At 63.0% G+C, this 21,630-nt stretch overlaps 2 protein-coding genes across 2 annotated transcripts; one reads left to right on the forward strand and one right to left on the reverse strand.

The window, feature by feature from the left end:
* Positions 1-1,329: 1,329 nt before the first annotated feature.
* CHLNCDRAFT_58930 (hypothetical protein) lies at positions 1,330-18,285 on the forward strand (the record flags this gene model as incomplete). Its single annotated transcript, XM_005844286.1, has 53 exons — positions 1,330-1,383; positions 1,566-1,656; positions 1,756-1,810; positions 1,975-2,065; positions 2,182-2,394; positions 2,579-2,644; positions 2,911-3,024; positions 3,203-3,409; positions 3,693-3,850; positions 3,949-4,049; positions 4,167-4,365; positions 4,536-4,635; positions 4,831-4,992; positions 5,180-5,300; positions 5,471-5,571; positions 5,770-5,898; positions 6,077-6,259; positions 6,411-6,475; positions 6,623-6,764; positions 6,979-7,197; positions 7,459-7,623; positions 7,888-8,049; positions 8,283-8,379; positions 8,707-8,853; positions 9,071-9,174; positions 9,357-9,469; positions 9,616-9,811; positions 10,019-10,120; positions 10,251-10,354; positions 10,561-10,666; positions 10,887-11,061; positions 11,221-11,351; positions 11,566-11,709; positions 11,912-11,998; positions 12,126-12,219; positions 12,349-12,501; positions 12,661-12,752; positions 12,910-13,024; positions 13,166-13,278; positions 13,428-13,538; positions 13,695-13,772; positions 14,022-14,170; positions 14,343-14,403; positions 14,569-14,648; positions 14,775-14,898; positions 15,249-15,413; positions 15,676-15,840; positions 16,043-16,313; positions 16,618-16,748; positions 16,927-17,085; positions 17,295-17,487; positions 17,694-17,757; positions 17,917-18,285. 53 exons carry the CDS (start codon positions 1,330-1,332, stop codon positions 18,110-18,112), a joined length of 6,918 nt encoding a protein of 2,305 aa, XP_005844348.1. The 3' UTR covers positions 18,113-18,285.
* A 282-nt stretch (positions 18,286-18,567) lies between these two features.
* On the reverse strand, positions 18,568-20,968 carry CHLNCDRAFT_54573 (hypothetical protein; the record flags this gene model as incomplete). The annotated part of the gene is made up of 7 exons (XM_005844370.1): positions 18,568-18,682; positions 18,804-19,012; positions 19,121-19,267; positions 19,336-19,493; positions 19,883-19,886; positions 20,191-20,598; positions 20,957-20,968. 7 exons carry the CDS (start codon positions 20,966-20,968, stop codon positions 18,568-18,570), a joined length of 1,053 nt encoding a protein of 350 aa, XP_005844432.1.
* Between the last annotated feature and the right edge of the window lie 662 nt (positions 20,969-21,630).

Below are 21,630 nucleotides of genomic sequence, written 5' to 3' on the forward strand. Positions count from 1 at the left end.
GCTGAATGATTTGCACCCGTACGTGGCACCGCACATGCTGCGTCACCCACCACTGGTACCTGGAAGGAGGCATAGCAGTTGTTGGTTGTAGCCTGCATGCTCGGCGCTCACGGGGCTGGAATTGGCCAGGTTCTTGAGCTGACAATACCAGGGCTTCAAAAAGGGCTACGCCTGAGGCTACATCATGCACTGGAAGCCGTATCATCTGACTACGCTACCATGATGCTAGCGCGGTTGTCATTGGTGGCATTAGTAGTGCAGTAGTACCACAAGATTAGCCAGAGACGCAGCTCACTTGCGCCACTCCTGCGTGCTCGTAAGTTCCGAGGTACCTGCAGAACCGGGCGCAGAGCAGGATAACAGGCTTGAGTGTGCAGAATGCACATCAGGTGGCGTGCAAGGCGACACAGACGGCTTTGTCCCTTGTAGCGTGGCACACATGAGATATACTGTGGCGTCCCCACTTCTTTCGGGCACTCCTGAACGGCAAGGTGCAGCCAGGGCGCTTGTAGTGCCGGGCAGTGCCCTGTCCTGAAACCATGTGTCCCTGCGGAAATGCGAGCACGCCCATGTTACAGGCAGAGGCAGCGTGCCTGCGGGCGGAGAGTAGTGGTACCAATGTGGGAAGCTAGCACAAATGGACTGCGATAGACACTGGGGATACCGCCAGCCACCAGCGTCTATGTACCAACTCCACGTCTTTGCTCCCCCTTGGTCAGCGCTGGCTTCCAGGGCACATGCAGCTGTTGGCGGACTTGCAGCACGCAAGACAGGCATGCGGGAGGGTATGTTGATTAGCACCCCCTGAATAAGGCAGCTACATCCGTATCCAAGCGCAGCAGAGCAGAACAAACAACTGTTCTGTGTAAACACTGTCTGCAACAAAAATGCCGCACCAGCGCTCTGCCCCACCGCCGCCGCTGCTGCTGCTGCTGCTGCCAGAACTGGCTTGTGAAGCCCATGGCACTCTTCAAGTTCCCTTCACTCCCTTCCCTTGCCCACCCTGTGTATGAATGATGGCGCTAGTCAATCGAAAGGACTGCGACGCCTGCTGGCAGGCGGTAGCCATGCCCGTCCCTGCGCCCCACAGCAGCTTCAGACATCCCCAGATAAATGAAAGAATCAAGGCCTGACTTCCCTTCGGAATTTCGCTGCTCCGTTGCGGAAATCTGCATGTACATGTATGTGACACGTGGAATCTTTCCATTCCTCTCCTCTCTTCTGGGCTCTGGAACGCCCACCCACCAGGCCCAGTGCAACGCTCGCACCCTTAATTCCGCCCGTGAGGCCTGCGCAGGAAGCCACCCCGCCAGGCAGGGCGCGCCAACTATGCAGTCGGGCCAACAGGCCCAGCAGCCCGTGTCGATGGACGTGGAGGAGAAGGTGCGGTGGCCGAGAGCTTCCTGGTGCATGATCGCGCTGTGCAGAGAGAGCCACGGGCTTTCGTGCCCCGGCTGTGGAACGCAGTTCAGGGGCTAGGCGATCGTGCGGCAGACAACCCGGGAGGGAGCCTTGCGGCGGTGCAAACACCAGGGCCGGCATGTGCGCCCCTCACACCCCTGCAGGCGCGGAAATGGCACCAGCTGAACCACAGGCGGTATGCGGACAAGCGGAAGTTCGGCTATGTGCAGGCGGAGAAGGAGCAGATGCCACCGGGTGAGGGGCGGCGGCGGCGGCGGCGGCGGCGGCGGCGGGTGACGCCCTGCAGGCTGGGTGGCGGTCACCCCTGACCAGCCACCTGTGCTTGCCCTGCAGAACACGTGCGGCTGATCATCCGAGACCACGGCGACATGTCGTCCCGCAAATACAGGTGCGTGCCTGGCTGCCCTCCACAGCCTGCCATATGGAGGAGCAGCGTGGCCCTAGGACTGATGTATCTGTTGTGAATGCCGCACAGCGTTGAATGGGTGCCCCTCGCGGTTGGCTGCACTGCCCCAATACTACGACTGTCCTCCTGCCTGCCCGCCTCCCCAGGCACGACAAGCGCGTGTACCTGGGAGCCCTCAAGTTTGTGCCGCACGCCATCTACAAGCTGCTGGAGAACATGCCCATGCCCTGGGAGCAGGTGCGCCCAGCCCGCGCCGCTCTTCGCCGCGCGTCCTGCGCAGGCGCCTGCCGCACGCCTGCGCCGCATGCGCCCGTTTCACGCGCCCTCTTGGCCCTGTCCCTGCTGCCGCGCAGGTGCGCCACGTCAACACGCTGTACCACGTCACCGGCGCCATCAGCTTTGTGGACGAGATCCCGCTGGTCATCGAGCCCGTCTACCTGGCGCAGTGGGGCTCCATGTGGATCATGATGCGCCGTGAGAAGCGCGACCGCCGCCACTTCAAGCGCATGCGCTTCCCGCCCTTTGACGACGAGGAGCCGCCGCTGGACTACGCCGACAACATCCTGGTGGGGCTGTGCGGCTGTGGGGCAGGGGCTGTTCGCATGGAGTGCGATGGCCTGGGGGTGGTGACGGCAGAGTGCTGGGCGGGGCGGGGGTGGTGGGGCAGGTGCGCAGCCATCTGGATGTGCCGCCGCACACAGTTTTTGGCTCCGCCTGCCCAGGCATCTGTCCTGCCCTTGCTTCCCGCAGGATGTGGACCCGCTGGAGGCGATCGAGCTGGAGCTGGATGAGGAGGAGGATGCGCCCGTGTTCAGGGTGGGTGGGCGGGGCAAGCAGGCGGGCAAGCAATGTGGGCAGGCAGGGCGGGCTGTGCGGGCAGCAATGCCAGGCCAAAGCAACGCTTTTGTTTGACCGCGCCGCCAGGCTGGGGATGCAGCCCGGGTGCAGCAGCCTCCGGTGGTGCCATTGAGTTGGCCTGGGGCTGGGCTCTGCGCTGGGATCTTGACCCCACCTGCTGCTGCTGCTGGTGCTGCTACTCTGCTCGGCTCGCTTGACTCCCCTGCCACGCCTGCCCACTGCAGTGGTTTTACGAGAACAAGCCGCTGCAGTACAGCAAGATGGTCAATGGGCCGTCGTACAAGCGGTGGAAGCTGCCGCTGCCCGTGATGGCCACGCTGTACCGCCTGGCGGGGCAGGTGCGCCGCCCTTTCCTCCTTTGCTCCTGCTGCTGCTGTAGGTGATGCCGAGTCTGGCACATGCGGCCACTCCCCTGCCTCTGCCTCGCCACCCGCGATTGGCCGCACCGCCGCTCTCACTCTTCGCCGCCTGCCTCGCCTGCCTTGCTTCCCCTGCCTCCCCCGCCCACATCCGCAGCTGCTGTCCGACCTGATCGACCGCAACTACTTCTACCTGTTTGACGTCAACTCCTTCATCACCGCCAAGTCGCTCAACATGTGCATCCCGGGGGGGCCCAAGTTTGAGCCGCTGTTCCGCGACATGGACACGCGGGACGAGGACTGGAACGAGTTCAACGACATCAACAAGCTCATCATCCGCACCCCCATCCGCACCGAGTACAAGGTGGGGAGGGATCGTGGGGAGGTGGGGTGATGGGCGGAGGAGTTGGGTCGGGCCGGGCCGCCGTGTGGGGTCAGCCAGGTGTAGGTGTGGGGTGGGTGGCTGGGTGTGGCTGGGGTACAATCCACACCCCCATCTGCAGTAGGTGCAAGGTGTGTATGCATTTGGCTTGGGCAGGCCTCAACAGGTGCCGGGTGAGGCCTTGCCGCCGGCACGCCCCACCACGTTCAGTTCATGCAACCAACCCGTCCCGTGCCGCCTCCGCCCTCCCTCCCAACCTCCACAGGTGGGCTTCCCCTACCTGTACAACAACCGGCCGCGCAAGGTGCGGCTGGGCGTGTACCACCACCCCATGGTGATGTACATCAAGGCGGAGGACCCAGATCTGCCCGCCTTCTATTACGATCCCCTCATCCATCCTATCGCCGCTTACAAAACCGACAGGTGGGCGATTCTGCATCGTTGTTCACCTCACCTCACATCTGCCTGTTCTCCCCTCTCTGGTTCTCATGCCTGCTTGCCTGGGCGCTGGCCTGCTGCAGGAAGGGGCGCCTGCCGGAGGAGGAGGAGGAGGAGGGCGAGGACGACTTTGTCCTGCCCGAGGGCGTGGAGCCCTTCCTGTCCTCAGCGCCGCTATACACAGGTGGGGTATGGCAAATACCTCCCGCCCACGCATGTCCGGAGCCGCTGCTGCCTGTTCACCCAAGCTGACTGCTCACCTCCGTACCCCGTCCACCCCGCCCGCACTGTTGCGATGCAGACACCACGGCGGCGGGCATCTCGCTTCTGTGGGCGCCGCGCCCCTTCAACCTGCGGTCGGGGCGCATGCGGCGCGCATGCGACGTGCCGCTGGTCAACCCCTGGTTCATGGAGCACTGCCCCACCACCTACCCCGTCAAGGTGCGGGTCAGCTACCAGAAGCTGCTCAAGAACTACGTGCTCAACCAGCTGCACCACAGGTGGGTGCGGGGCGCGTGGGGTGGGTGGCCAGTGAGCGGGTCATGGGGTGGCACAAGGTGTCGGTTGGTGTTGATTGCTGTTGAGTGCTGCGAGCGGCTAACATGCATGGTTGGGCGGACGAGTCAGGGTGCACGCTGGCGCGTTGAAACGATTTTTTCCCTGCCTCCAGGCCGCCCAAGAACCAGAAGAAGCGGTCCCTGTTCAAGTCGCTGGCCGCCACCAAGTTCTTCCAGCGCACCGAGCTGGACTGGGTGGAGGTTGGCCTGCAGGTGCGCCACCGCGGCACCCCCGGTTGCAGCACACCAGCCCGCTGGCATGCTGCTTGTGCCGGGTGTCAGCACCTGCCGTGTGCTGCTCTGGCAGCGAGTGTTCCATCAGGCTCGGCGCTCGGGGCCCGCCCACCTGCTCACCCCGCTGCCTGCTCTGCACGCTCTTCCTGCCTCCCCCCGCGCCGCCGCCCGCAGGTGTGCCGTCAGGGCTACAACATGCTTAACCTGCTCATCCACCGCAAGCACCTCAACTACCTGCACCTGGACTACAACTTCAACCTCAAGCCGGTCAAGACGCTGACCACCAAGGAGCGCAAGAAGTCGCGGTTTGGCAACGCCTTCCACCTGTGCCGCGAGGTGGGTGCGGCCGGCCAGCGGCTCGCGGCATGGGCGCACCGGGCTTGCCACAGTTCACCAAAGCACGAATCTGCCAGGCTGGGGTCCTGAGGACAGCATGCTGCAACTTAACTGATTTTGACAGAAACTAATCAATCGTAAACATTTTCTCACGGCACCCTGCCCTCCCTGCCTGCTCGCCCTGCAGATTCTGCGCCTGACCAAGCTGGTAGTGGATGCCAACGTGCAGTTCCGGCTGGGCAACGTGGACGCTTTCCAGCTGGCAGACGGCCTGCAGTACACCTTCTCCCACGTGGGCCAGCTCACGGGTGCGTGCAGGAGCCAGGGCATTGCCCTTCCCACCAGCAGCATGCTTGGCTGCGTGCCACAAACACATGGCCGGCTGTGTGGCAGGGGGAGGAGGAGGAGGATGGCCGGGTGTGTCCTTCCTATGCGTTGCCTCATTGTGTTGCCTGTGCGCCTTGTGTGTGTGCTGCAGGCATGTACCGCTATAAGTACAAGCTCATGCGCCAGGTGCGCATGTGCAAGGACCTCAAGCACCTCATCTACTACCGCTTCAACACGGGACCCGTGGGCAAGGTGGGTGGGGCTGGGCGGGGCTGGGCAGGGGGCTGGCGGTCATGTCGGGTCCTGTGGGATGCGCGTAGGTGCTGTTGTCTGTTCACTTTCCCATGGCTGCCATTTGCACATCCACGCGCACCCCACCACTACATCGCTCTTCTACCAGTCTGCTTGGGATTTGGCCAATCAGTGCTCCCCGTGGGCTGCTGCCTGCAGGGCCCCGGCGTGGGATTCTGGGCGCCGGCGTGGCGCGTCTGGCTCTTCTTCCTGCGCGGCATCGTGCCGCTGCTGGAGCGCTGGCTGGGCAACCTGCTGGCGCGGCAGTTTGAGGGGCGCCAGTCCAAGGTGAGTTGTGTCTCCTGTGTGTTTGGGGGTTGTGCATTGTGTCCTCCAGAGCAGAAGATAAGCGGCACCCACGCTGCTCGCATGGCGCGGGTGCGTCTGCGGCGGCCCCGCCCTTGGCGGGCTGCTGCCGTCTATGCCTTACCCCTGCCTGCCCCTCCTCGCCGCCCCTGCGATGCAGGGCATCGCCAAGACGGTCACCAAGCAGCGCATCGAGTCGCACTTTGACCTGGAGCTGCGTGCGGCGGTGATGCACGACATCCTGGACATGATGCCCGAGGGGGTGAAGCAGAACAAGGCCAAGACCATCCTGCAGCACCTGTCAGAGGCATGGCGGTGCTGGAAGGCGAACATCCCCTGGAAGGTGGGCGCGGGGCGGGGCCTGCTGGGGGAGGGTGTGGGCGTGTGCGAGGGTGTCTGAGGGTGTCTGAGGGTGTGGGCTTCTTCTGTTGTAGGCCGGGCACGAAACAAATTAAACAATTGCCGGGGGCTCGCTGACTTGCCCCTTGCCGCAGGTACCGGGATTGCCTGCTCCCATTGAAAACATGATCCTGCGCTATGTCAAGATGAAGGCTGACTGGTGAGTTGATCTGAGTTGTGCGAGGTGGTGGGAGGAGGGCAGCTGGCCTGGCTTGGCACAGCCCTGGGCAGCTGCTGGCCTCGGCCCTTCCACAGCACCCCCACCACGCAGGCTTGAATGTCACCACGTCGCCCCACCCCCCTGCAGGTGGACCAACGTGGCGCACTACAACCGTGAGCGCATCCGGCGGGGCGCGACCGTGGACAAGACGGTGTGCCGCAAGAACCTGGGCCGCCTCACGCGCCTCTACCTCAAGGCCGAGCAGGAGCGGCAGCACAACTACCTCAAGGTGGGCCCAGGGAGGCTGTGTCCAGGGAGGCTGTGTTGCAGGTTATCAAGGGGTCAGCTTGTAGGTGGGTGTGTGTCGCTGTTGGTGGTGATGGTGGTGTGGGTGTCTGGGTGGGGCTGGCGAGGGTGGGGGGGTGAGCACCCAGCGGCTGCCTGCCTGGTCTTTCCTGCCCTCATCATGTCTTGCCTTGTGGTCCCACCCCGGCCCCGTGCAGGACGGCCCCTATGTGACCCCCGAGGAGGCTGTGGCCATCTACACCACCACGGTGCACTGGCTGGAGAGCCGCAAGTTTGCGCCCATCCCCTTCCCGCCGCTGTCGTACAAGCACGACACCAAGCTGCTGATCCTGGCGCTGGAGCGGCTGAAGGAGCAGTACACGGTGGCGGTACGGCTCAACCAGCAGCAGCGCGAGGAGCTGGGCCTGATCGAGCAGGTGCGCCGAGGGCGGGGGATGGGCCTTTGGCGGCTGCGTGCTGGCCGGCAGCCGCCTGCAGCGGCTGTGGTTGCAGCGCCCACTTCCTTTCCTGCTGTGCTGCTGTCCATGCGCTGGATGCCTCCAGCCTGCATCTGCCAGCTGCCTCGCTCCCATGCTCCCTACTGGCCAGCCGCTGCCTTACTTCCCACCCCATCGTCAAAAGCTACCTCCACTGCTCCATCACCCCGCACGTTCTTCCCTGCGTCACCCGCCCTGCAGGCGTACGACAACCCGCACGAGGCGCTGTCGCGCATCAAGCGCCACCTGCTCACCCAGCGCTCCTTCAAGGAGGTGGCCATCGAGTTCTTCGACCTGTACTCCCACCTGGTGCCCGTGTACGAGATCGAGCCGCTGGAGAAGATCACAGACTGCTACCTGGACCAGGTGGGGGCGCTGGCTTGGCTTGGCCCTGCTCCTGCTTGGCTTGGCCCTGCTCCTGCTGCCGCTGTGGCTGGGGGCCGCTTTGCTCCTGCTGCTGCTCCTGGAGTGCCTGGGGTCTTGGATTCGCGATGTGCAGTGCTAGACACCCCTCGGCTGCATTGCCTGCGGTGTTTTATTTATCACGTGCAGCGATAATGAGCGGCTCGCATCGCACTGAAAGGTCGCTCTGCATGCTGACGGGCACCTCCTCCCCGGCTGCTCCCGCAGTACCTGTGGTACGAGTCGGACAAGCGCCACCTCTTCCCCAACTGGATCAAGCCCGGTGACAGCGAGCCGCCGCCGCTGCTGGTCTACAAGTGGTGCCAGGGCATCAACAACCTGACCGACGTGTGGGACACATCGGCGGGCGAGTGCGTGGTCATGATGCAGGTGGGCTTGCTTGCGCGTTGTGCTGCTCGCGGGAAGGGGTGTGCCTGTGTGTGGGCGGGGCCTCCCGGAGGGCCAGCCCCTTGGCGTTGGCGTGCAGCAGGGAGCTGTGCCCGCGCACGTGCAGCCGTCTCGAGACTGCAGCGCGGAGCGTGTTCCCCACTCTGTGTGCTGCTCATGTGGGGTTGCTCTGGCTGCGCGCCCGCCCCCGGCCCTCTCCCCTTTTGGCGGTACAGTCCACCATGGAGAAGCTGTGGGAGAAGGTGGACCTCACCCTGCTCAACCGCCTGCTGCGCCTCATCGTGGACCACAACATTGCAGACTACATGACCTGTGAGTTGGGGGTGGTGTGTGGGTGGTGGTGGTGGTGGTGGAGGGGTTGTGTTTGGGAGGGGGGGTCCTTTGACGGGAGGGAGGGCTGCTTGCTGTTGGGGTTGTCGGCCATGTTTTCCTCGATTGTTTTGGCCTAATCCGTTGCACGAAACCCGGCTGGCGCGTGGCGCCGGCAGAGGGGGCCGTTCTGCTGACGTGGCTGGACGTGCGCACGCGTGCTTTTTGCTCTGCACTCGCGGAAACTTACTATCCGCCGCGATAAGCACGCCCGCGACCCAAAAAATGACCCCACAACTGACCGGAAACGCCCTTGGCCCACCCCTGCAGCCAAGAACAACATCGTCATCAGTTATAAGGATATGGCCCACACCAACTCCTACGGGATCATCCGCGGCCTGCAGTTTGCCTCCTTCATCACCCAGTATTACGGCCTGGTGCTGGACCTGCTGCTGCTGGGCCTCACGCGTGGCTCGGGTGCGCTGCGGGGCGCTGTGGATGTGCACTGGCCAGAGAGAGATGTTGCATTGCCAGGGGGGACTGATGGGATTGATGGTATGCCGACAGTGCAGGGCATGCTGTGCACTGAGAAACAGCAAAGACCCGCCACGGTCCGGGACAGCACAAGCAGAAGTTGGAAGCCCGGAAGCGCTTACTGAACCTGTCTCCCTGCCTGGCCCTCCTCTCGCTGCAGAGATTGCGGGGGCACCCAACCTGCCGAACGAGTTCCTGACCTTCCGCGATGCACGCACCGAGGCGCGGCACCCGATCCGCCTGTACCAGCGGTACACGAACAAGGTGCGGCGGCGTGGCGGGTGGTCCCTGTCAGAGCAGGGCCGCGGCATTGTGGCTTGGCCCGCTGGCTGCCGCCTCTGGCCGACCAGGCGGTGGCTTTCATGCATGCTGCTCCGAGACGGCTGTCTGCTGCTGCTGAGCGCTGCTCAATCATGTTGCCGCCGCCCCCTGCTGCAATGTGCCAGGTGCACATCCTGTTCCGGTTTGCGGCGGAGGAGGCCAAGGACCTGATCCAGCGCTACCTCACCGAGCACCCCGACCCCAACAACGAGAACATCGTGGGGTACAACAACAAGAAGTGAGCCAAGGCAGCCCCTTTTGCCTCGCCTGTGTGCATGCCGCACCTGCCCTTTGCGTCGCTCCCTGCGTCAGCAGCCAGCGCCCGCGGCCCAACCCTGTTTTGGGTCCAAACCTTGGGTCTTTCCCCTGCCCGCCCCTGCGCAGGTGCTGGCCCCGCGACGCTCGCATGCGGCTGATGAAGCACGACGTCAACCTGGGGCGGGCGGTGTTCTGGGACATGAAGAACCGGCTGCCGCGCTCGCTGTCCACCTTTGACTGGGACAACTCCTTTGTGTCGGTCTACTCCAAGGACAACCCCAACCTGCTGTTCTCCATGTCGGGCTTCGAGGTGATGGGAGGGGTGGGGTGTGGGGGCGCAGCAAGGAGGTGTAGTGCTGGCTGGGGGCTGCTGAGGCCGTGGGGGATTTCCTGGGCAAGACGCCATAGTCCTGGGCTTGCCACCGGTGCTGTTGCTGCACAGCCCTGCATCTGGGCACCGAGCTGGGCTCTGCCTGCCTGCACAGCACGCACCCATTCCGGCCGTATCCGCGCACACAACACCCTGCAGGTGCGCATCTTGCCCAAGGTTCGCATGGCGGCGGAGGGGCTGGCGCACAAGGACGGCGTGTGGAGCCTGCAGAACGAGGTCACCAAGGAGCGCACCGCTCAGGTGCGGGCCTGCCTGGCCGCGGGACAGGTCAAAACACCCATGCCCCTCAACTTGTTGTTGGGGATGGGCCGCCAGCCCGGCTCTCTTCAAAGGCTGCACGAGGCTGACCCTCCCCCTCCCCTCCGCTCAGGCCTTCCTGCGCGTGGATGATGAGGGGCTCAAGGCGTTTGAGAACCGCGTGCGCCAGGTGCTCATGTCCTCCGGCTCCACCACCTTCACCAAGATCGCCAACAAGTGAGGCTGGGGGCCATGTGCTGTGTGTGAATGGTGGCTGTGGAGGTGATTTGTATGTGTTTGGGTCTGTGTGTGCTCCCTTGGGCGAGTATGCAATCAAGAAGGAATCTTGTGTGCATCGCGCGTGTTGGCCGCCATGCGCACCCCCTTGAAAATGACAGGAAAGCAAAGTTGGTGCCGCCCCGTCGTGCCTGCTCCTCCCGCAGGTGGAACACGGCGCTGATTGGGCTGATGACGTACTACCGGGAGGCCACGGTGCACACCCAGGAGCTGCTGGACCTGCTGGTGAAGTGCGAGAACAAGATCCAGACGGTGCGCCTCCTGCCCTTGCACCCACTTCCCTGCTTCCCTTGTGCACATGCTCTATCCTCCTGCCCTCGCACACGCTTCCCCCCTGTCCTAGCCGTGCTTCCCTCCTCACTTCTGTGGCGTTGACAGTACCGGCTGGCTTCTGCACGGCTGCCTGGAGCCTTGCTCACACGCTGCGCCTGGCCCCGCCGCCCGCCGCCCTCCTTGCGCCGCGCCCCCGCAGCGCATCAAGATTGGGCTCAACTCCAAGATGCCTTCCCGCTTCCCGCCCGTCGTCTTCTACTCACCCAAGGAGATTGGCGGGCTGGGCATGCTGTCCATGGGCCACATCCTCATCCCGCAGTCAGACCTGCGCTACTCGCAGCAGACCGACCTTGGCGTGACGCACTTCCGGGCGGGTGCGTGGCGCGGCGCGGCGGCTTGTGGGGCTGCAGCTGGCGGGTCGCGGGGCCTGCGTGCCCACGCCCTGAGCCTGTACAATCCTTGCCCCGGCTAGCCCCTTGCCCACCCCTGCACACATGCCCGCACTGCCCTGCCTTGTGCACGCATGCATGCAGGCATGACGCACGACGAGGATCAGCTGATCCCCAACCTGTACCGCTACATCCAGCCCTGGGAGAGCGAGTTCATCGACTCGCAGCGCGTGTGGGCGGAGTACGCGCTCAAGCGGCAGGAGGCGCTGGCGCAGGTGGGGCTCGCCGGGCGGCAGGGCAGCACGGCTGGTTGGGCTGGCTGGCAGCGGCGCGGCTGGTGTGTTATGTGGTGCTTTGCATGCTCTCTCTCTGGCGAGGCATGTGTGCAGCAGCGTTGTCTCGGTGCAGCGTCCCGGCACGGTTCACCCCAGCCGCGCGCTGACCTGCCCGCCCTTTGATCCGCCTGCCCCGCGCCGCTCCGCCCCGCAGAACCGGCGGCTGACCCTGGAGGACCTGGAGGACAGCTGGGACCGCGGCATCCCGCGCATCAACACCCTGTTCCAGAAGGATCGCCACACGTTGGCATACGACAAGGGCTGGCGCATCCGCCAGGAGTTCAAGCAGTACCAGCAGGTAGGGTTGAGGGTGCGGCCCGGGCCAGGGGCGTGGCGGCGGGGTCCTGGGCTGCAAGCAGCGCTGGCATTCGGTCCTGAGTGGGCTCTCGGTGTTGGTGGGGTGGTGATGGAGGCTTGCAGGGCGCCGCCATTCACCTGCCTCATGGCGGTGCAGCCACTCCCGCAAATAAACACCTCCCGCATGAATGCACCTCTCGCAGGCGCGCGTCAACCCCTTCTGGTGGACTCATCAGCGCCACGACGGAAAGCTTTGGAACCTCAACAATTACCGCACCGATGTCATCCAGGTGGGGTGCACGCGCATTGCTCCTGCTTTTAGTTTGCATGGTTTTGACCATGGATACCATGGATATAGTCGACGCCTGAGAGGCGCCCGCGGTACCCGTCAACCTCCTGCCCTGTGCTTTCATCCAGGCGTTGGGTGGCGTGGAGGGCGTCCTGGAGCACACCCTGTTCAAGGGCACCTACTTCCCCACCTGGGAGGGCCTGTTCTGGGAGAAGGCGTCCGGTGAGGCGGGCTCCGCGCGCCGTTGAGTTGGATCAGCGCAGCTGTGCTTCCTCTTTGTCAGCTGCACTGCCATGTGCTGAGGCCTGCATTTGCTGCGGCTGTCCCCCGTGCCCGTGCGTGTCCTCCCAGGGTTTGAGGAGAGCATGAAGTACAAGAAGCTGACCAACGCGCAGCGCAGCGGCCTCAACCAGATCCCCAACCGCCGCTTCACACTCTGGTGGTCCCCCACCATCAACCGCGCCAACGTGTATGTGGGCTTCCAAGTGCAGCTGGACCTGACGGGTGAGGGAGAGAGCGGGTCAGATGGGCAGGGCACGGCAGGGCAGGGCAGAGGACCAGCACGGTCGTGGATGTGGCACTCGTAACGGGCCCACGTTTGCCAGTACCCTCATGTGTCTGGCCTCCCTTGTGACCCTGCTGCCCCCGCACCCCGCCCTGCAGGCATCTTCATGCACGGTAAGATCCCCACACTCAAGATCTCGCTCATCCAAATCTTCCGCGCCCATCTGTGGCAGAAGGTCCACGAGTCCCTGGTGCGTCTCTTCCCCGTTTGGCCTTTTCTTTCTATGTTTTAGTTGTTTGCACAAGCTGCAGGCCGCACCCTTTCCTTCACCACCTGGCCTCCCACTCCCTGCTCATGCCGGAGCCCCTGCCTGCCCCTCCACCCCCCACCCCACCCCACCCATGCAGGTCATGGACCTGTGCCAGGTGTTTGACCAGGAGCTGGATGCGCTGGAGATTGAGACGGTGCAGAAGGAGACCATCCACCCGCGCAAGTCGTACAAGATGAACTCCTCCTGCGCCGGTGAGCCTGCTTGGTTGACTGTCGAGCCATCCTTCAGGAGGGGAATGGAATCAAATGAGACCAGGGAGGCAGAGCCAATTCAGGGGATGCAGAGCAACCCCCTCCCTTTCCCATTCCGCAACCTTGCCCTGCCCCCTGCAGACATCCTGCTGTTTGCCGCCTACAAGTGGCCCATGTCCAAGCCCTCGCTGATGGCCGACACCAACGACGTGTTTGATCAGAAGCCCTCCAACAAGTACTGGGTGGATGTGCAGGTGGGTGGGGCAGGTTGCTGGGTGGATGCTCGGGCGGGTGGGGCTGGGCGAGCGCAGCTTCAGCACACCAAACACCGCGGCATCCCCACACACCGCCCACCCTGCACCCACACCCACACATCTCGCCCCCTGCGCGCCGCCCCCCGCAGCTGCGCTGGGGCGACTACGACAGCCACGACGTGGAGCGGTACACGCGGGCCAAGTTCCTGGACTACACCACAGACAACATGTCCATCTACCCCTCCCCCACGGGCGTCATGGTGGGTGCTGGCCGCAGGCAGCCCCCGCACTGCAACAATGCCGGCACCTCAAAGCAACAGTGCCTTTGAAACAACACGACGGCAGGCGGCGGGGGCGCCTGCCGAAAAGCACATTTGACGGCTGACCGCCTGCGCTTCTCTCCCTTGCTGCCGCAGGTGGGCATCGACCTGGCCTACAACCTGCACTCCTCCTTTGGCAACTGGTTCCCGGGCGCCAAGCCGCTCATCATCCAGGTGCGGCGTGGTGGCCTGCTGGTGTGGCCTGGCGGTGCTGCATGGTGTTGTGGCCGAGGGCACTCTCCTATCGGATCTCGATTGAGAGCAGATGCATGGGGCACTGGCGTGCTCGACCGCCGCCACCCGCACTCACAACGTCCACCTCCCTCGCACTCGCTCTCCCACACCGGCACACCCCGTTCCCATCCACACCCACACCCACGTTTATCCCGCCACACCCACGCCTGCCCCTGCTGCCCCCCGCAGGCCCTGGCCAAGATCATGAAGTGCAACCCCGCCATGTATGTGCTGCGCGAGCGCGTGCGCAAGGCGCTGCAGCTCTACTCCTCGGAGCCCACCGAGCCCTACCTGTCCTCCCAGAACTACGGGGAGCTCTTCTCCAACCAGATCATCTGGTGAGGCTGGCCGACTGTGTCTGTGGTAGGGCGGGGAGCCGGGTCTCATCAGGGATGGGCTGCCCACCTGGATGGTGGCTGCTCGTTTCCGGCCCCTGCCAGCATTGGGGGCTCGTTGGCCTTGTCGATCTGGTGCAAACTCGCCGTCCGTGCCGCCTGGTATGTTCTGCAGGTTTGTGGACGACACTAACGTGTACCGCGTGACCATCCACAAAACCTTTGAGGGCAACCTGGTGGGCTGCTGGGGAGGACAGCGGATGGGTGCTGTTCCCATGTGCCGCTTAATGATGCGCCGTGCTGCCTTGCTGCACCTCTGCTGCTGCGCCTGGCTGCGATACCGGCAACCCTCCTGCCCCTGCCTGACCTGTGTGCCGCTGCGCCCATCTGCTGCTCTTCAGACCACCAAGCCCATCAATGGAGCCATCTTCATCTTCAACCCGCGCACGGGCCAGCTCTTCCTGAAGATCATCCACACCAGGTGGGTGGGCAGGAAGCCGCCCTAGCAGACAAGTACGGCAGCCCTGCTGTGTCAATGGCGCGAGTGCCTGACATCCAGCCTGACATCTGGCTGAGCATGCACTTTCCATCCGCTTCCTGGCCGCAGCGTGTGGGCGGGGCAGAAGCGGCTGTCGCAGCTGGCCAAGTGGAAGACGGCTGAGGAGGTGGCGGCGCTGATTCGGTCGCTGCCTGTTGAGGAGCAGCCCAAGCGCATCATCTGCAGCCGCAAGGTGCGGCCGCCACTGGTAGCTGCTGCCACAAGAGCGTTCAGCTGGCCCCACGTCGCGCGGCCCCCCACTCCTTCCCTCGGCGGGACATTAGGCCGTGCCATGCTGCGCTGACGTGGCGCCACTGCTGTGGTGGGGTGGGGTGCAGGGCATGCTGGACCCCCTGGAGGTCCACCTCCTCGACTTCCCCAACATTGTCATCACCGGCTCCGAGCTGCAGCTGCCCTTCCAGGCAAGCGGAAGAAGGGGCACGACGCGCCAGCATGCTGCGCGTGCTGTGCTGGCCGCCTCTCAAATGAGCTGGTCAAGCGTGTGACGTGTGTTTGTTTTCTCGTGCTGTTTGGTATCTGCAGGCGGCGCTGAAGATTGAGAAGTTTGGTGACCTGATCCTGAAGGCCACCGAGCCGCAGATGCTGCTGTTCAACCTGTACGACGACTGGCTTAAAACTATCTCCTCCTACACCGCCTTCTCCCGCCTCGTCCTCATCCTGCGTGCCCTGCACGTCAACGTTGACAAGGTGGGCAGCTGCTGTGTCGGCGCGCACATGGCTGATTTGGTGGTGACGGTTGTGTGTGGGGGATGGCTGATTTGGTGGGGGGATATTACCATGGTGACTGGGTGCATGTGAGCGAGTCGGGGCCCTTGGTTGCTGTCTTTGCTTGCTCACCGCCCGCCGCTGGCCCTTTGTTTGACTGCCAAGCCCTCCACTCTCCGGCCACCCTCCATCGCCACCCCTGACCTGCCCTCCCTCCCTCCGCTCGTGCTTTCCACCCTTACAGGCCCGCATGGTGCTCAAGCCCGACAAGACAATAGTGACGGAGCCGCACCACATCTGGCCCAGCCTGACCGACGAGCAGTGGATCAAGGTGGAGATTGCGCTCAAGGACCTTATCCTGGCTGACTATGCCAAGAAGAACAACGTCAACGTGGCGGCGCTGACGCAGGTGCGGGGCTCTGCAGCCGGGCTGCGGCGGTGTTGGAGGTGGCCGGTGGCAATTGCAGCTTGGTGTAGCACAGCTGGCTGGAGGGCAGGCCACCCACCATGCTGCCCTGTGCGGCACCTGTGGCTAGCCGTGCCGTCCTGCGCTGCGGTGTCTTGCCCATCACCCACCTGCCCACCTGGCCCACACGCCCACCCACCTGCAGAGCGAGATCCGTGACATCATCCTGGGTGCCGAGATCACGCCGCCCAGCCAGCAGCGCCAGCAGATTGCGGAGATTGAGAAGCAGGCGCGGGAGGGCGGCCAGATGACGGCGCTGACCACCAAGACCACCAACGTCCACGGCGATGACCTCATCGTCACCACCACCTCGCCCTACGAGCAGGCAGCCTTTGGGTCCAAGACCGACTGGCGCGTGCGCGCCATCTCCGCAGCCAACCTCCACCTCCGCGTCAACCACATCTACGTCAACTCGGGTGGGGGCGGCTGCCTTGCTGTGCCTGAGCCAGGGGGGACTGGGTGGCAAGGCGGGGTTGGGCCTGCCTGCGCCCGCGCCTCAACACACGCCTGACGCAGTCAACTGTGGTGGGGCCCCTGCACCGGGTACCCAGCTGTCTGTACCTCCCCTTGCTATCTCTTCTTGTTTTGTCTCCAACCCACCTTTTGCTGCGGACACCATGGCTCCAACCTAGCCGAGCACGCGCTCTTCCTGCCTTCCCTCTCCTCCCTGCCACTGAGCAGGCGCCCCCCGCTGTTTTGCACCCCCACCCCCTGCCGCAGACGACATTCGTGACAGCGGGTACACGTATGTGATGCCCAAGAACCTGCTCAAGAAATTCATCACCGTGGCCGACCTGCGAACGCAGATCGCGGGCCTGCTGTACGGCGTGTCGCCGCCCGACAACCCGCAGGTGGCCTTGGCTCTGTGCATCAAAATGGTTCAAAACTCGCATGTTTGATTGCGCCATGTTGGGCCTGCATGCTGATGCCTCACCTGCCTGCGCGCACGGGCCTTGCCGCCGACCCAACCCATGCCCCCCCGCACATACACAACACACACACACACACTCCCCTCCCTCCAATCTGCAGGTCAAGGAGGTGCGGTGCATCGTGATGCCGCCCCAGTGGGGTAACCACCAGCTGGTCAACCTGCCCGGCGCACTGCCGGAACACGACTACCTGGCTGACCTGGAGCCCCTGGGCTGGCTGCACACCCAGCCCAACGAGACGCCACAGATGGCGCCGCAGGTGGGCTGGCGGCCCGGGGCTGTGGCATGGAGGAGCCCCGCTTGGAGCCGGCTGGCAGGCAGCAGCGGGGCCAGGGCAGGGCCTGGGGGTGTGGCTGGTGGCAGCCTGGCAGCCTGCCTTCTCCCTCCTCATCCTCAGTGGAGCTATCTCATCTGATCACTTGGGTGCCCGATGCCGAACAACCGAGCGATGGCTTCATACCACTGCAGGACGTGACTGCACACGCCAAGATGCTGGAGACGCACAAGAGCTGGGATGGCGAACGCTGCATCCTCATCACCTGCTCCTTCACCCCTGGCTCCGTCAGCCTCACCGCCTACAAGCTGACGCCGGCGGGGTACGAGTGGGGGCGCCAGAACAAGGACACCAGCGCCAACCCAGGCAAGCACGGGGTGGGGGTTGGTGCGTGGCACGGGGGTCTCAAGCGGGTCTCGGTTTGAGTGCTTCATCCGCCACAGCCCTCGAGTCCCGGGCAGGCAGGTCTGGGGGTGAAGTGTGGGGTGTGGGATGCAGCGGTGAGGCCCAGCCAGGCAGGCAGCAGCTGGTGGCACCAAGTTTGGCGCCTGTGTTTTGACGCCTGCCGCTTCCCCCCATGCCCCTGCCTGCAGTCGGGTACTCGCCCACGCACTACGAGAAGGTGCAGATGCTGCTGTCGGACCGCTTCATGGGCTGGTGAGAGTTGCCTGCCGCAAATGGCTCAGCGCCGCCTTCTGGGCAGACCGACATCGGGCCACGCCCTGCATCCCCGCCACATGCCGTCCGTCCCTGCCCTGCCCTGCCCAGTGCTTTGCCACACTGTAACGCCGCTGCTGGGCCCCTGCCCGCCCGCAGGTTCATGGTGCCGGACGTGGGCAGCTGGAACTTCGCCTTCAGCGGGGTGAAGTGGAGTGTGGGCATGAAGTACGGGCTGCGGCTGGCCAACCCCAAGGCCTTCTTTGACGAGGCCCACCGCGCGCACCACTTCCTGGAGTTCAATGCCATGGAGGAGGGGGCGGTGGAGGCCGACGTGCCAGACCACTTCTCGTGACCCCCGCCTGCCCTGTGGTGGCACGCACCGCGGAACGGTGATCGCCGATGGTTGGCCTCCCCTCCTTGCTTTCATTTGCTGCATGTCCTGCTCTCTGCTCCCTTTGGTTGCTCTCTTGCTTTCCTGTTGCTCTTAACACCAGTTTCAGCCAAATGTAATTCACTCAATTCATCTGCAATGCACGACCGGCACTGAGAGAACAGAGTCCAGGCCGGTAAACGGTAGCTACAGCCCTGGTATCGCATTATTGGCGTGATTTAAATCCAGGAAGCTAAAGCAAATGCCCAAGGTCATGCTGCATACTCCCCAGCTTTTATCCGCTGGCCATACGCGATGAGGTTGCCAAAGACGACATCTGCCAGCGCTGAGAACTGCCGGCCAAGAGCGGTGCCGTAGAAGAATTTGGGCCTCTCCTGCAGGACACAACAGCAAGGTGGCTTGGGGACCGAGTGGGTTCAGGGCGCAAACAGACCAAGGCAGTGCCTGTGAGCCTCCACAAAGTGCAGCACAACAACAATTACCCGCTCCAGCGCCGCCTGGTGCCTCTGCAAGGCATCCTTGGGCATTCTCCTGCAACCCAACAGCCAAACATCCACACATTTAGTGTCCCACCCTGCCTTTTCAACAGTACACACAGGCTGGCAGACAGCGCACATGCATCAAATACACATGGCGCTGCGATACAACTCACCGCAGGTATTCATACGCCGCTGGCAGGTCTGGAACAGCAACAGTTGCAAACCCAACATCCGCAGACTGGTACCACTTTTGCTGTTTGGACCGACAGTCAGGACTCTCCAGCCAGCTGGGCTCCGACGTAATGTTGAGGAACACCGCCATGGAGGCCCAATCAACCTCGCCGCGGTGGAAAGGTATCTCATGCCAGGGCGGCCCAATGAACTGCAGAAAACAGCGACAAGCACGAGACACGTGTTGGCCAGTGGCGGCGAGAATCATCCCCAACCCCCACGACTCTGCAAACATACAATTAAGCGTAGTGTTGCGCACCACGGGGATGCAGCCGGACAGAATGGCCTCCGACAGGCGGTTGCTACAGGGGTAGTCGCCTGGGGGAAGCAGGCAAAAGACAGAGTTTCGCATCTCCAGCTGCACTTCTGAGTACGACTTGGAATCCTTGGATGTGGTGCACATGACCTGCAACTAGGAGACAGAGTTGATGGCAACGATAACACCATGCAAGAAAACCAGCGGCTGGTCCTGACCTGGACGTCGGGCGCAGTGTCGTTGAAGGCAACAGCTGCGGAATATCGCATGAACTTGCCGCAGTTGTCGTTGCCCTTCTGGCACGAGGCAGCCATGTAAAGAAATGTTGGTCTCTGAGATCCCACAATGGGAGCTGCCAAATCCCCAACATCGGCCACTGCAGGCATCACAAAAACAAAGAACGAGGTGGGAGAAAAGTTGCAGGTAGGAGAAAAATAGCATGACAAGACCAGAATGCTTAGAAGCAGTGTTACGCATACATGCAGAGGTGTATTGAAAGTGGGTTGGAGCTAGCACAGCATCCCCGATTCCCACCATGCAGCACATCCCGCCTCCCTGCAACGCGAAACTCAATGTTCTCGCCTGTGCAAAAGGGCACCATTTGTGTCTCCCGCAGAGCGAGTTTTGGCCGCAAATCGGGGCAGGTTACTAATTTGTCTGGGATCAGGGTGTGGGAGCGAAGCATGTCGGTGCACAGCTTTGAAAACGGCGCGCCAGGTCTGCCATCTCGTATGGGAAGGGAAAACACGTAATCGCGCCCCTGACGTTTCTGCAGCACACAACATACCAAGCACAGCGATGGATGGATCATCTTTCACCAACGCAACGAGCTGGCACCGGGCTGGTCAGACTGTGCACCTGAAACCGGGCAGAGCTGGTAACATAATCAAGGGCTTGGGCATAAATGTCAAACACATGGCTTTCGTTGTGAGTATAACCCTTAAGCCAACTCGATCGTAATTTGATAGCTCTCTGAATGATAAACCACTGCACAAAACGACCACGGAACGCAAGCAGTTCAGGACACATGAACTATGTTTCGACCTGGAAATGCATGGGTGTGACCACCTGACCTGATGATAGCAGTATGTGTCCACCCAGACCAGGCATGCCTCGTCGATGTTGTCAGTCAGCACGCCGCTGGCATTTCTGAGCGCCTGTGTCAGCCAGTACTGCCCGGCATACTGGAAGTGCATGTGCGGCATCGCCTTCATGTGCTGCATGCTCCACGGCAGCTCCCCCGGCTCGGCAAGAGGCCACACCTGCAGTTCCATCGCATTGGAGATACACATCTGAGCTGGCATGGCAAACAGCATCACAAGGCACTCACGAACGGCCTCAGGGCCGCACATGATCATCCTGACCTTTGGGTCATTGATGTCGCACTGAGGTATTCCCAGCGCAGGGGCAACATCCGTAGAGAGATCCAGGATGTAGATCTTGCAGTCGCGCACCGCATGCCAGGGCGGCGGCAAGGAGGCCTGCAAACAACGATCCAAAGAAGCACTTGTCAAGAAAGTCATGTGGGGCTCCATGGCTGAGCACGAGGTGAGTGTGCGGAGCAAAAACAAACATCGATGCTAGCCAAAGAGTGAATCTCTCGCCCTACCTGCGAACCTGGCTGCCCCTGACAGGTGGCGGGAGTGGCATGTTGGCTAGGCGGGGATGGCAGAGTGCCCGCGTAGAGACCCCAAACCAGGAGGAGTCCTGCGAATGGCCAGGCCAAGTGCTCGACATGCCTGGAAGGGCAGCTAAGTATGTGAAGACAAGGCCGAGGCCCTGGCACAGGTAGGCCTCCCGGTAAGGATGTGCCCCATGATGGGCATGATGGCCCCCCACCTGGAGGGTCATTGGGGACATCATCCTCAATCATGCATCATTCTCCCTCCCGTTTGTTCTGTTGGCATCCCAGCAACCGTAATATGCTTTCTAGGACATGAGCCACCACTTTAGGGTGAAGGTGGTTAGCAAGACCACGGCCCCCAGGCCTCTAGACGGGCCACAGCCAAAAAGATCCCGTGCAAGTAGACCAGGACAACAAGCTCCCTTCAATGTGCCAGGGCAGGCCAGGCGGCGGGGTGAGAGGGATGACAACGAGGATGAGCGAGCACCCAGCGGCTTCTTAGGCTGGGGCGACCGGCAAGGACGCAAACGTGATCACTGGGAGGCTCGGCTCGGAGCGGACGTGGATGCCTTCTTGGCCTCTCTGCCGGGCCGGGCGGCGCAGCAGCGGCAGGAGCGCCAGCAGCAGCTCCAGCAGCGGCAAGCCCAGCTGGCCAGCATGGAGCCGCTTCCTTGCCACTTAGCAGCAGAAAATGGCAGCTGCTGTGAGTTGCACAAGACGGGCAGCCAGGCAGCTGTGTTTTATGGGCCGCTCGGCGTGGTGGGCAGGCTCACGTTGCCGGTATGGGAGTGCAAGACGCATGGGCGCCCCAATATCACCGTGCACCCTCTCCAGATCAGCTGTGTGCCGACTGCGCCAGTCAATAACACCAAGCTGCTTGATGTGGAGC

The sequence above is a fragment of the Chlorella variabilis genome, assembly GCF_000147415.1.
Source record: "Chlorella variabilis unplaced genomic scaffold CHLNCscaffold_23, whole genome shotgun sequence".
NCBI lineage: Eukaryota > Viridiplantae > Chlorophyta > Trebouxiophyceae > Chlorellales > Chlorellaceae > Chlorella > Chlorella variabilis.